Source organism: Peromyscus leucopus, chromosome 12 (genome assembly GCF_004664715.2).
Source record: "Peromyscus leucopus breed LL Stock chromosome 12, UCI_PerLeu_2.1, whole genome shotgun sequence".
Lineage (NCBI taxonomy): Eukaryota > Metazoa > Chordata > Mammalia > Rodentia > Cricetidae > Peromyscus > Peromyscus leucopus.
This window is the reverse complement of record NC_051073.1, coordinates 40,239,109-40,254,692: the sequence shown is the minus strand read 5'-3', so window position 1 is coordinate 40,254,692 and position 15,584 is coordinate 40,239,109. Positions and strand designations below refer to the sequence as shown.

Genomic DNA, 15,584 nt, shown 5'->3' with positions numbered 1-15,584 from the left:
TTCCTTCCTTTCTTTCTTCTCCCAGTCCAAGTCCCCCAGTACTAACACTCTTATGTCTTTTTCTTTGGACAGTTTCATATAGCCCATCTTTCCTCAAACTTGCTGTGTAGCCAATATTGGCCTTGAACTCTTGATCCTCCTTCCACCTTCCAATAGCTTAGATTATTGCTGTGGGATGGTCTGTATGTCAAATCTGTTGCTCTGATTGGTCAATAGATAAAACACTGATTGGCCAGTGGCCAGGCAGGAAGTAGGTGGGACAAGGAGAGAGGAGAATTCTGGGAAGTGGAAGGCTAAGGCAGAGAGACACTGCCAGCTGCCACCATGACCAGCAGCATGTGAAGACACTGGTAAGCCACCAGCCACGTGGCAAGGTATAGATTTATGGAAATGGATTAATTTAAGCTATAAGAACAGTTAGCAAGAAGCCTGCCACGGCCATACAGTTTGTAAGCAATATAAGTCTCTGTGTTTACTTGGTTGGGTCTGAGCGGCTGTGGGACTGGCGGGTGACAAAGATTTGTCCTGACTGTGGGCAAGGCAGGAAAACTCTAGCTACAAATGGCGCCCAATGTGTTGGCAAGAGTTTCCACCTAAAACCTGAGTAAAAAGATTCTAAAACGGAGCTAAAAACAGTTCCTAGTTGTCTCTTTCAAGTTAGTGGCAGAGTGCGTGTTTGAGCTACTATGGCGGGTTCCTGGTGTGTGCGCTCGACCTGCAGTACAGCGGGAATGAGGCCTCTGCAAGTGGCACATTAAGCTGCATGGTGGATTTAGCCTTTGCTAGTACAAAACGAAAAGAGGTTTCTGGGCTACATGCTGCTTTGATAGAAGCATAGACCCACTATTTCTGAGAATTGATGGCTCCCAAAGCTGGCGGAAAACGTACCACCGCCATGTTGGGAAGCTGAAGTGGGCAGAGCCAGCAGCCACAGCAGTGTTTCAGGCTTAAAAGGCTGCAGTTTAAAGCAATAGGCTCAAGGTAATATAAAAAAAAAAAGCCACATAAAGATGGCTATCACACAGAGAATCTGGATTATGTTCTCTTTGATATTCGTAACTGAAGAAAAATATTTGAATACACAAGCTGTTGAGTTATGCCAAAATGTATATTTTAAAGGTACCTTAATTTCAAAATTTGGATGTAAGGATATGTTGCTTTGGAAAGGAGGCTCTGCTTTTGTCTCCACAGAAAGCCAGAGGCTATGGATTTGTTCCAGATTAAGATACATCAGGTTTGACCAGCCAAGACCCCCTGAAGGTCTCCGATGACACCAAGGCCCAGATGATCCAACATCCAGAGTGGTTTCAAGGCAACTGGCTCAGATGATACAGCCTCGCAGACTATTCCATGCCCCATAGGATACAGCGCCCCCCTCCAGCAGGAAGTAGTAAGAGAAGCTACGTCCAAATTCCCAAATATACCAAGCTGGCTTTGGAGATGTGTAAAAGTTAAAACTTTCCTTTAAAAAAAAAAAAAACAGGGGAAGTGCTGTGGGATGGTCTGTATATCAAATCTGTTGCTTTGATTGGTCAATAAATAAAACACTGATTGGCCAGTGGCCAGGCAGGAAGTAGGTGGGACAAGGAGAGAAGAGAATTCTGGGAAGTGGAAGGCTAAGGCAGAGAGACACTGCCAGCTGCCACCATGACCAGCAGCATGTGAAGACACTGGTAAGCCACCAGCCACGTGGCAAAGTATAGATTTATGGAAATGGATTAATTTAAGCTATAAGAACAGTTAGCAAGAAGCCTGCCACGGCCATACAGTTTGTAAGCAATATAAGTCTCTGTGTTTACTTGGTTGGGTCTGAGCGGCTGTGGGACTGGCGGGTGACAAAGATTTGTCCTGACTGTGGGCAAGGCAGGAAAACTCTAGCTACAGATTATAGGTATGCATCTACATTACCTATATTACACCTCTTTTTTAAGTTCAGTTGGTTGTGCCAGCTGCCTCATTAAATGAAGGAAACAAGATGACTAGATAGCAATTGTCTTGGTTTGTTTTCTATTGGTGTGATAAACACCACAGCCCAAAGCAAGGTGAGGAGAAAAGCATTTATTTAGATCATCCATCCTGATCATATGCCATCACTGAGGGAAGTTAGGGCAGGAACTCAAAACAGAAATCAAAGCAGGGCCCATGGAGGAACATTGCTTCCTGGCTTGCTTCTCAAAGCTTGCGCACGGCTCACTATTTTTATAACTCAGGATGACTTGCCCAGGAGTGGCACCATTCCAGGTGGGCTGGGCCCTGCCACAACAATCATTCATTAAGAAAATGCCACACAGACTTTCTTACAGGCCAATCTGATAGAGGTCATTTCTCATTTGAGGTTCCCTCTCCCCACATGACTATTGTGGTAACTTGACAGAAAACTCACCAGCACACAAGGCTCTTATTGCCAACAGGTTTAACATGTACTAATTAATTTCATCCTTATAATTATTGTCCTTACCTTAAAGATAATGACGCAGGCCTGAATATCCTAGCTTTCACCACACATCTCACAAGTGTGTTGTTACAAAACTAAGTGACAACCTAAGTGTGTGTCCAAAATGGACGAAGGAAGGAAACTGATATTTTTGAGCACCTACCACTCAATTCCATAAGGTTACAATTTTCTCTCCATTTTTACATTTGACATGAGAAATTCAGATAGACTAAGCAACCTGCTCAGGTCAACTAACTTATTGCCAGCAAGGCAGAAATGTGTCTGTCTTTAGATCCTCATAATCTCTCCCATCATTTTACCCTTTCCCATGCTTCAGAAATCATTGTAATAATTACAGTGGATACTTATTGAATGCCACCTCTTTATTGGACACATCACTGAGCTTATTCTATAAAATATCTAAAGAAAAATTCAATACAAGGTTTTGTGTCATAACGACAAAACATCTAGTTGTTTAGATGGTGAGGACTCAATGCCCCATGAGGCTGGGGGATCCATAGAAACAGTTCATAAAACATCCTCAGATACCTGAGAAGTAGAGTAAAATTGGCGGTACCCTGTAGTACCTAGCGTAGAGACTGTTTTTAGGAGGTGTTTATTTGTTTGTGGGGGGAACATTGTTTCTTCTTTGGCTGGAGTATATGTGGGGAGGTCTTACTGTTATTCCATATGTAGTTCTGGAGTCTCCATTTACCTGGTCTCATATGACCCAAGTATAAAACCACAGAAGGGCAGCTCAGGCAGGAGGCTCTAAAAGCCATTCCCTGAAGCACATCTTTCTCTCTGAGAGGTCGAGGCTTGATCTGTATACATGCACCACTAAATACCCTGACTAGGTCCACTCCCTGACAGACTATGAAGAACATGGACCAGAAAATAGCTCTTTGGAACAGGAACAAAACAGAGAGGCATTTCTCAAATCTAGGGCATGTATAGATCCTTCATTTAAAAAAAAATTTTTAGACCTCTTATGCAAGCTGAAATTATCTAACATTTTTAAATAGTGGGGCTACTTTATCTGGACAAGTAAAAAAATAAAAATTCACAAATTAAATATAAAGACGACTTTAAAATCAATATAAACACTAATGCAAGTCAGATATATGAGAAGGTTTTCTGGAGGATAAGGAATGCTAGAATAAATGATCTTTTAAGACTGCAGGCTCGCATATAAGCCTGAGGAGAGAATCAAAATAAGAAAAAAAATCAGAAAAACTAGACTTTATTAGCATGTCTAGGAGAAAGCAACACCCTTACCCCCATCCTCAAGCTGCTCCCAGCAGGCCAGGCAGCAACCTGCAAAACACCCACATCAGAAGCAAACCTGCCCAGTAGACCTCAGTAGGAGGACCATGAGAATCTAAAACGGAGACATTGCTGAAGCCCACCTCCACACCCCATAGTCCAGGAGAAACAAGGGATCTGACCTCAGAACTTTTGGGAGTAGCCCACCAACATATGGTTTAACTTGAGGTCAACACCCTGAGAGGGATCCATACCTAACACTTCCTGGATGGCCAGGAACTGGAGACTGGACAGCCCCGACATGCCTGGCCAAAAAAAAAAAATATTAAAAAATCAAGAAAATGATTCCTAATGATATCTGCTATACTCGTAGATCAGTGTCTTGTCTGGTCATCATCACAGAGGCTTCTTCTGGTAGCAGATGGGAGCCTGTGCAGAAACCCACAGTCAGACATTATGTGGAGAGAGAGTCTCAGTTGAAGGCTTCTATCCAGTCCCTGTCCTAGGAGACAGGGGAACCCCAAGGAAGAGGTGGAGAAGAGATTGTAGGAGTCAGAGGGGTGAGGACACCAGGAGAACATGGCCCTCAGAATCAGCTAAACAAGCAGGGTTCATATGAGCTCACAGAGGCTGAAGCTGCAAGCACTGGGCCTGCATGGGTCTGCACCAGCTCTTCTGCATGTATGTTATGGATGTTAACTTAGTGGGACTTCTAACAGTGGGAGCCGATGTGTCTCTGACTCTTTTGCCTGCTCTTGGGACCCTTTTCCTCCTATTGGGTTGCCTTGTCTAGCCTCAATAGGAGGGCTTTTATTCAAACCAAAATCCACTGAATTGTTACCTGGTACATTATGCTATTTTCTCTAATTAACCTTGTTAATTAAAGCAGCACAATTTGCACCTATCATGGTGCTAAATACAAATGCCAATTGTAGCACAGATTACTGGTTGAACTCCAAGAACATAAGAATCCCATCAAAATGAACTAGATATCATCTAAATGAACTAGATATGCCTATAATATTCCTTAATCATTGTTTAAGTACTAATACAGAGGTTTTCATCATAATTAAAACCCTGTAGATATCTGCCACCCATAATATAAGACCATATCAGCAGACTCCCTGGAAATTATCAACTTCAATTTGGGAAACACTGAGATAAAAAACAATTAGGAAGGAGTGTGTCCAGACTGCTAATGAGAGAAAATTTCTCTTATAGGAATATTTCAACTAATAAATATGAGACAAAATGGTAGAATGTAGAACTTAACAAATCCTTAATTTGTGACAATGTTAATCAACAGTTATCAGGCTATAAGAGAGATACAATCAAACAAAATGTGGACAAAGCATTCTTCCAGGAAGGAACTTAATCTCAGACCCAACCTGTCTAGATAACTATGAGTTTATAGGAATTAGAGAGACTGAGAATACTGTTGAATAAAACAAAAATCATTCATTTTTTTATTTTATGGAGATAACCATACATATTTTGTTTAAATTTTTTAAAATAATCTGTTTTCTATTGTTATGATGAAATAAAGAGAAGCAGTTACTCAGCCCTTTATGGACTGCTGGCTTTTGGGTATGGCATATTCTCACTTACGGTTACCCAACAGATAACTGAACAAGATTTGGCCCATCCATGGAAGGGGTAGGATATCACAGGTCCCTTCTCTCCCCAAGGATACATAGACAGTTAACAGTTGGTAGGAATCATTTTCTTGATTTTTTTTTTGGGGGGGGCAGGCCTGATAGGGCTATCCAGTCTCCAGTTCCTGGCCATCCAGGAAGTATTAGGTATGGCTCCCTCTCAGGGTATGGACCTCAAGTTAAAACACATGTTGGTGGGCCACTCCCAAACGTTCATAATCCCAAAATTATTGTGGGGAGAAAGAAAGATGTTTTCTCTGTTGGTATAGCCACTCATAAGTTGCCAATCCTCCTGTAAGTAACTCCAATTAAACTCTTTGGTTCACAGGCTACACAGGTAAATTTGTTTCTATAATCTTTTTGGTGCCCTATATGAAGTAAATAGATGTCTGTTTAGGTCTCCTCAGAAAGAGTTCACACAAGCTCACATGTTTTTAAGGTGAAGATAGTATCAGTCAGTCCCATTTATTCAGACTTTAGTGAGGTCCATGAGGGGCTTGTTACATATGGCTCACAGGTAAAGTGAAGTGTGTGTAGGAGGGAAAGATTAAGAGGGAGACAATCCTTTTATAATAACACATCTCTCAGAAAGTGCTGGAATTCCATGATGTTACATCAAACTCTGCAGAGAGCAGTACCCACAATGATCAAACATCTTTGTACTAGGCCCATAACTTCTCAACACTGGGTACTAGGTTTTTAATACTTCAACACTTAGGGCTCAAAATTCATTCAAACCATAGTAACACCTGTTGTAGAATATTATCTTAAGGTGTGTTACTTTTGTTTATGTTGTATTTGTTTAGCTCTGTGAAGCTGTGTTACTTTGCCTGTCTAAAACACCTGGTGGTCAAATAAAGAACTGAATGGTCAATAGCAAGGTAGGAGAAAGGATAGGCGGGACTGGTAGGCAGAGAGAATATATAGAAGGAAAAATCTGAGGAAAGGAGGAAGTAGTCAGAAAAGGAGGAGGACATCAGGAGCCAGCCACCCAGCTACACAGCCAGCGACAGAGTAAGAAACAAAGTAAACTTACAGAAGTAAGAAAAGGTAAAAGCCCAGAGGCAAAAGACAGATGGGATAATTTAAGTTAAGAGATGCTGGATAGAAACAAGCCAAGCTAAGGTCAGGCATTTATAAGTAATAATAAGCCTCCATGTGTGATTTATTTGGGAGCTGGGTGGCAGGCCCCCCAAAAGAGCAAAAACAACCAACAATAAACACCTAACCTACTAACATAACAACTCAGTAGCACAGTGCACTACAGAGAAAACTTTGAGATCACATGGATTTTGCATTCTATCACATCAGATAGTATCACAATGTATATTGATATTTGGAAAATTCGAAGTAATGTACCTATAGAATGTAAGTATGTCACTTCATACAATCCAAGAGTCAAAAAATTTCAAGTGCAGCCATCATAACTTCAGAATTATTTGTAGACATTTGTGGATATTACAGAGGGCTTGGTTGTGTTTCACCAACACAGACTTAAACAAAAATTATCGTGAGGAGAAAGAAGTGGGTGAGAGGATAGGTAACATTAGTGCTGAGTTAGTTAGTGGACCAACTATATTATTTGCTGTATTTTTAAATTTGCTTAAAATTTTCTTTTAAAAGAAAAATAAAATGATGGAAAAATAAAGAGGTCTTTTTTTCTGCATAAGGCCTGACAACAGAGCAAAGTATCAGTAACCAAGGTCATCACAAGATAAAAAGCTTTAACCCCAAGGCTTACAAGGGAGCAGTTAAGGCTGCTAATGCTGATCTTGGAAGTAACTCTTCTCTTGACATTGAACCTCCAGTCTTACTAGGACTATATTACCTCCACTTCCACTACCCTTAGCGTTTACACACACCACACTGAAACAATCTCTCTCATGGTCCAGCTCTTCTCTCCAACTAGAGTTCCTTAATCATCAATGCTCCCAGTCTGCATGTAAACTGTACTGCATGATTTGAATAAAATCTTTAATTTTTCAGCTAGACTACAGAATCCTAGTATATCTTGTTTATAAATTGAACACATGGAAAAATTACTCCACTGCCATCTTTCATTTGAAATCAAGATTACACACACACAAAAAAAAGACTGTGTAGAAAACAAAAGTAAAAAAGAGACAGATGTGTGGGTGCACGCCTCAATTTCAGATGTGAAAAGATAAACAGCTCCATGAAAAATGGCTGACCCAAGTACAGGAAAACAAAGGCCATAAGGATTGACCAAACATCCTTTCCACCCCCGATACAATGCTTAAAGTCATTATTTCAGCCCCACCAAAACCCATCTGTGATTCTTTTCCTACTATATAAAAGGTCAAATACATAAATTCATGACAAAAAACTTCAAGGTCCATGCAAATGAACAAAGGGAACCAAAAGGAATCAGTAACCATTTCTAGTCTACTGTTACATAAGCTGTCCTCTGTGTAAGGATTATGTCCTTGATTTTGTCACCAGCCTGCAACAGCGTCCCAGCCTAAAAAGCAGGAGTGCCCTCTGTGCATTCTTTCTTTCCACTCTCCCTCCTTCTGTCTGTCCTCCCCCCTCTACACGGTTTCTCTCTCTCTCTCTCTCTCTCTCTCTCTCTCTCTCTCTCTCTCTCTCTCTCTCTCTCTCTCTCTCTCTCTCCAATAAAGCTCTAGAAAGGTAACTATGGCTCCTGACTCTTCTGTGACCTGCAGCATCCATTGGCATGGTCGACATGAGGCCAGCCATGAGTGCCGCTGCTTAACCAACACTCTGGGCATTTCCAACCTGGCTACATGTCTACGAGGAAAAGCAAGGGTCTCCAAGAATACCTAATATAGAGATCTGCAAAGTTCTCAGAAATGGGCCTGCTGTGGGCTGCTAGTATATGAAATAAAGATTCAGCTGTATATGATAAAGCTAAATCTAGAAGAGCCAAGGAATTCTTCTAGAAGAAAATCAAATATCAGGGAATATTTGATGTTATTTGGCTTTTAATATATCAGCTGTTTCCTATTATCAATTTCTTGTGTGCCCATAATTCCTAGGTCATAACTGCAAACAGTATAAGCTTCTCAGACCTACTGCTGATCTGAACTAGGTAACACCCCTACAGAGACAATGCCTGTCTCCTAGACTTAGGAGACAGGCAGATAGTAGATACACAGCTTTGTTTCTTATGCAAATGAAGCTCAGACCATCCCTTTCCTTCAGGCTTAGTGACATTCCAGAGCTGTTGACTCAGGACAAAAGGGTTTTTTGTACAACCAGGTGCAAGTGAAGGCTGGGGCAGAATTCCTGGTCTGAGCAGAGTTATGTGGTTGGAGAAGGGAGTACAGGGCAGTGTTTTTGGATGAGTAGGGACTGGGTGAGATTTGGAGAAGAGGACGGAAAGACAGAGGACAGAGGAATGGAGGATGAGGATGAGGTCGAGAGCATAAGAGCTTAGTTATTACTAGAGCTATGAGAAGACAGAAAAAGAAGGGACAGAGAGGAACTGAGTGTCAGAATGGAACTAAAGCTGTGTAGATAGAATTTTGTCCTAGAGAAATAAAGTGGACAGACAAAAGAGCCCTGTGTACTTAGATTCCTTTCCCTCCGAAACCCCATGCCAGCCATAGTGTCTTCCCCAGGACCCTGGGAGGAATCTTCTCAGGGCAGGCCCCTGGCAAGATTCCAATATGTGCCAGAATAAATGTAGCATCTGCACAGGAATTTATGTCACTACCTGAAGCTGGAGTGAGCTGAGGAACAACAGGGCTATAAGAGTATAGGAAACCTGGTGACATTTTCATGTAAGCAATTAATAATTAGGGTAATTGTGGTCCATATACATTATGCATTATTTGACATTCAAATTTCACGATTCATACTATGTTTTATCTGGCAACCAACAAAAGGATTTCCATAGGGCAATGTCCATTTCAACACTTTTGGGTGTAGACAAGAAACCTGTATACAATTTTAACACTTCCACCTCCATGAATATTTAACTCTATGGAGAACCTTATGAGGGATGACTAGGAATATGAGAAGAGCTGAGATGTAACTAGATGAATCTATGTCCTCAGCTTCAATCCTTTTTACTATACTTCACTGACAAATGAATATATTAATAAACAATAGACATTTAATTAAGAATGACAAAAGGCAGCCGGGCGGTGGTGGCGCACGCCTTTAATCCCAGCACTCGGGAGGCAGAGCCAGGCGGATCTCTGTGAGTTCGAGGCCAGCCTGGACTACAAAGTGAGTTCCAGGAAAAGGCGCAAAGCTACACAGAGAAACCCTGTCTCGAAAAACCAAAAAAAAAAAAAAAAAAAAAAAAAAAAAAAAAAAAAAAAAAAAGAATGACAAAAGGCAAGTGATATGCAATCAGTTCCATGATGGATCAGAGAACTATCTGAGCAATAAAAATGGATGACCCACAAAGAGCTGTAAGATTTTCAAATTACTCCCCATGTCTACAGTACACACCCTAAAGGACCTCAGAAATCCTACACAGAATGGTATCTAGAAGTTCCATCCAGCTCCACTATTCAGTGTCTGATAGATTCACAACACGTCCCCAAGGTTGGGCATGCCCAGAGGACCTAGACACTTCTGCCTAGCCATTTCCAGGTCAAAATATCTCACATGACCAGCAGCGCAACCATGTGATCTACGTGCATGCGTGGAGTAGCCACATGAGCCTGTGTGCGCAGGCACAGCCCAGCCTTTATAAGCTGGCGCCATATTCCTGGCTTTTCTCCTTATGCATGTGTCTTTCTGCAGGCCTGTCATGTCTGTCTCTCTCTCTTATCTTAACAAAACTCTTGTTAGTGGATTCTGTGTTTCATGACATTTCTTCACGGGGTAAGAGCGCCGCCAAATAAGTAACAGTGTCTGTATCCAGTATTTCCAGACAATAGCCCCACTGTTCAAAAATTGGGCCACAGCCCAATAATAATTAAGAAAATGGCTAACTGAGATTAGGGATGCAGAAGAAAGCCAGAGGTCCCCAGATGCACATCTATGAATCAATATACAGAGTGTTTGATGCTTATTTCAACAGAGGTTAAAGACCAAGAACCCACTGTGGATTATGCACTTACAAAATGTTTTATGTGTAATGTCTTATCTGTCCAACTTGAAAGGATATAAATTTCTATTTGCCTCCTGCTATTCAGAGATGATGAAGCAATAAATTCTGAGGAAAGTTCCCACGGCTCATTTAATGGCAGAGTGGAGACTTGAATCTGGTCTGATGACTCCAGAGCCTAAACTCTTTTCCATATGTTCTCACACATTCCACAGAGACAGAGCAGTCAGCTTTCTGGGACAAGGATGACTATCATGCCTGGGAAATGCAGAATAAAGGCAGAAATATGCCAACATGGCTAGAGGTTGGGATTGAAAGTCTCCTGCATCTCTGCTAAGGATCTTGGCTGCAGGGTGTGCTTCTCTACAAACTAATGAAAGAAAAAGCAAAAAGAAGAAAATGAAGGAATTGTATCATCTCCCATGGAGCTGCTCCTCAGCCAGGAAGGTGTTAAGAAAAGCTTCAGAGCAGAGAAGCTATGTGGTCCAAATGGCATTTCATCAAGATTAACCTGTCAGCCATGCCCAGAATACATGGCAGGGAGAAAGAGCCTGCAGACAAAGATGCAATCAGGAGGCTATTACAAATGCTCGTTTCTCAGTCTGAGTCAGAACAGCATGATGGGAACAGAAAATAAAGTGGCAAACATGAATGGCACTTAATACCAAGCTTAAAAGAAGAACAGCCCCGCCCTAGGAACCTGTGTGGTCAAGGCTGTGGTCTTTGATGGCTCTGAAGGGGGAAAAAAGAAAAGGGTACGTGCACTGCCAGGGCAGGTCAGTGACCCTCCCTGCTCTCCAAGGTATTTGCCTCACCTGCCTGTTTCTTCACCAGAACACACACTCCAAGGAGTCAGGAACCTTTCATAAGTCTGTCAGTCCCACAGGGTTTCTCATTGTTGACCAAGGGTTTGGTGCTGGGTGAATCAGTATCTGGCAGCCTGTCTCCACTTTCCTGGATACTCCACATGGGAAGAGGCTCTCTCAAGGCTCTGCACTAGTGTGACTGCCTCAAGAGGCCTTCCTTTCTGAGATGTTTTAAATTACGTTGTCCTATTTCATATCCATAGAAACTTATCTTCACAGTATATGTTACAATATGGAATTTTATGTTTCTTCTTTAACTTCTGTTGTTTTTTTTTTTAACCTGCCTCTGAAAGACTGCTAAGCTCACCTATTTTCACTGCACAATTCCCAGCAGCCAGACCCACAGTACCCAGCAGAAGCAAAATTCTCAGTAACCCAGCTAGCAAGATGGCTCAGTGAGTACAGGTGTTTGCAGCCAATCCTCGTCACCTGACGGCCATCCTAGGAACTAACATGGTAGAAAGAGAAGGTCCCAGAAGTTGTCCTCTGACTGCTACACACATGCACCATGCACATTAAGGTGTGCATGTGCACACACACACACACACACACACACACACACACACACACACACACATGAAATAAACAAAATAAAAATTAAATTCCCCAGTCACCACATTCCTAAAAGTAAAGGCTTTCTTTTATGAACTGTGAAGTAAAGTTTAACAATTTTGTAACCAAATATATTCAAATATTATCTTAGAATAGTTTTTATTCCTTACTTTTGTTTTCATTTATTCAACATTTCCAAACTACTACAAAAAATATGACCACAGAGTAGTAAATTAAAAACAAAATCTTCATTCATAAAAACATCACTGCAAATTAAAAAAAAATGCTCACCAGCCAGAGACTGAAACCACCTCAGAACTTACTGAACTCTGGCTTTCTATAGAAAAATTCTCCACAGATTCAAAAGTGTCCTACTATTCTGGTTTTAGGAAGAAATTCCATGGGAATAATGGTTTGGGGATGAGGCAGTGTTATTTTACACTGGGAACACATCTCAGATGAGATGTCACATTTCAAATCTTCACTTAGTAGCTACGTGGGGGTAGTGGTTGCTGACAGCTCTCACAGGGGCTTCTGGTATGCCTTACATATTTACCAAAGACTTGAATAAGAAGAAAGGGGGAGCAGAGAAGCTAGCACCTTTTAAACACATACGGTTCTGTTCCCTCACAAGAGTTATTCCATCTTATTCTCACATCTCACAAGGGAAGGAGGCATGAGACCCACCCTCATCAGTAGATGTGTGTGTAGCTGTCCGGAAGCTTACACGTGATCACATTATCCTTGGAGTAAAAAAGAAAGATTCAGAGTGCAGTCTCCCTTCTCATTTCCTACAATCACAACAGCCGTCCACAAGTCATCTCAACACAACTACAAATCACATTCTCTATGCTACTTTCTACTTTGCTTCAGTTGGGCACAGCCCATAAGCAGTCTAGGAAGAGGCCTCTGGTTCCAAGAGTCATCAGTGCAGCCATCCATGTCTCCAGTGCCAAGGATGGGGACTAGAACAAAAGGGCCGACAAACCCAAGATAACCAGCTTTCATTGCTCTCTGCTGTGTGACAGGCGCTCCATTTCTAGGCATTGTGTGAAGCGTTGGGTATCATTATGACGTTGTCAACCAAGTAAGTGTGTCTCAGTGGAGTCTGTGCTTCTCTTCTCCCCATCCCTGCTCTCGTCTGGAGCTTGGCCTTCTCTCTGTGTTCACGTGACCTGTGTCCTTTTGCCCTCGCCCTGCCCCCCTGCTTGCTCCTCTTTGGTCACTCTCCTTGGCTCTTTTATAGCTTTTTAGGGGTTAACCACATGGATAACCACTTATGGATGGACACATACACCTTACACAGTTACAAGATCTGCAGATAAGTGTGAATGTAACAGTTTTTTACTCTGAGCCAAATTTTTCCTCGTCCCCCCCCACACACACACACAGTGCTGAGGAGTACACCAGAGGGCTTTATGTATATAAAGCGAGCATTCTATCAGCTGAGCTATATCCCCAGCATGACAAGCACTCTTCCCCAACATTATCTCCTAAAACCCTTACCACCCCAAGAAACTAATGTCATTATTATACCCATTTTCTAAAACAGAACTGACTTTCAGAGAACTTAGATTGTTTGTACTGCATCTCAAATACACAGTCCAGTCTAGAATCAAATATGAATCTGTAATTCCAACACTTGGAAGGGAGAGAGAGACAGTAGGATCAGGAGTACAAGGCTAGCCTCACCATACAGTGATCTTAAGGCTAGCCTGAGCTACATGAGACCCATCTCATGAAGGGAGGTGGTAGGCCACAGGAAACACATTATCAAACCAAAAGTTACTCCAGAAATAGAAAACTAACCTTTAGGTGTTTGAGATCAGTTCTTGCTTCGGAGTCGTTCATCTTGCTTAGTGTCAATAGATCGAGCACTTTAGAACTGACCCAACAGGGAAAAGAAAGAGCCGGCTACAACTGCAGCTTTGTTCCTTACTTAAAGCTGAAATTTTCTAGAATAAAGAAGAAAACAATAAGCTGAAGCTTGATACCTCACCGACAGTTTTACACACCCATGCATCTGTATACAGACATGCCAAAGGCAACTAGCATACAATATTAAAACTTATCAATCGTCTACCTTAACCCAATATTAAAATTCACCACAATTTTATACTTGCCCAAGTTCTCAAGACTCATATTTGCTGAAGATGTGCTATGCTGTTGCTCACAATCCTGCCAGATGCTGCTCACAGCTCAAGAGGAGTCTGTTTAACCAACATCAGCCTTGCAACAGCCCCGAAAAAATGACATGCCCTCCTCCTACTCACCTTTTTCCCTGGAGGTTTTATTCACTTCCTGGGGCCTCCACCCAACCTATAAAAAGTCCAGGCTCGCAAATTAATATTATTAGACATAAGCTTCTTATTGTCTACTCATTGAGCAAGGGCTCCGATGACCTCACTGTGCTGTACAGTTGAGGAAGCACTATGTAGTTACTAACATCAGGGGCTTTTTCCATAATTGTGTGGTAAATTTATTTGTTTATTTTCACTCTCACTAGCCCCAACACCTGATCTGTCATTACTGTGCCTTTGTTCAACCTGCCAACTCTGCCGCCCAGGGAATAAGACTCCGGTGGGGAGTTGGTCCACCCATAATCTTGCTTCTCCTGGCTAAGTCAACCTGCTACCCAAGCATCCACATTTACTCCAACACCATCAGCAGAGCAGGAAAATACTGAAAAACACCTCCCTCATCTGAGCTGTCCCTATAAGGATTAACCTTAGGAAGCCAATGAGACGACCTCTTTGTCCTTCCTTCAGAAATAAGCCCCGCTGGAGGGGGCATTGTGGCAGAGGCCTTTAATCTTGGCACTCTGTGGGTGGGGGACAGAGGCAGGTCTTTGTGAGTTCACTTGAGGTCACTCTGGTCTGTCTTGTGAGTGCCATCCCAACCCCAGGCTATAGAGTGAGACCCTGTCTCAACAAAACGAAGCAAAACAAAAGCAAACAGACAGGAAAGCCCAAATGGAGTGAATATGGAGTACACGAATGAAATTTAAGGGTGTGCTGTCATGGTACCCAAAACCAAAACAGTCCAAGGATATTAGAAAATGATTTCTTTTCAGGGCTTTGCTGTAGCTCAGTAGAAGAATATATATACAGCATGTACAGGGCCCTTAATTCAAAGTCCAGCTCCGGGAGAAGGAAGATCATTAGAAAATAGTTTCTCAAACAATTATGGTTTTCTACGTCAGTGATCTCAGCACTCAAGAGGGTGTGTATGTGTGTTGAGGTGACTATTACAAGTTCAATGTCAGACTAGACGACACAGTGAGTTTGAAGTCAGCCTAGGCTACTTAGAGAGATCAAATTTCAAACAGCCAAAATAAATGAAAGAAGGAAGAGAGAGGAAGGGAGGAAGAACAGAGGGGCGCAGGGGGAGAGGCAGTTAGGGGAAGAGATGGGGCTGGAAGGGGAGATGAAGGAAGGGAGAAAGGGAGACAAGGAATGTCTTCTTTTCTAAAGACATCTGTAACACACATTGTCAAGACCTCAATCATCCCTTAAACTTGAAGATCTGGACCAGTATGAAGGCATTCTAGAAGAGAAAAAACGACCTCCCCAAGCTTTCTGCCGAGTCGTAAATACCTTGGAAGCAGAGGATAATTTGCAGCAGTTGGTTCTTCTACCACATGGGTCCCAGGTCTGGCAGCAAGTGCCTTTACCCACAAAGCCTCCTCTCTGACCCGTTTTTTCTTGAGTAGCCTCCCTCTTCATATTGTTCAGGGGCTCAGTGGAACTAACCAAGAGACC

The 15,584-nt window shown here is 42.2% G+C and overlaps 1 protein-coding gene across 1 annotated transcript in view; it reads right to left on the bottom strand.

Moving 5' to 3' along the window:
• LOC114691962 (transmembrane protein 45A-like) overlaps window positions 1–15,584 on the bottom strand; it is a 55,360-nt gene that overhangs the window by 26,630 nt on the left and 13,146 nt on the right. Inside the window, exon 3 of the mRNA XM_028867555.2 lies at window positions 13,633–13,778. Coding sequence (XP_028723388.2) covers window positions 13,633–13,674 — 42 coding nt within the window. The 5' untranslated portion in view covers window positions 13,675–13,778. The remainder of the gene's footprint in view (window positions 1–13,632; window positions 13,779–15,584) is intronic.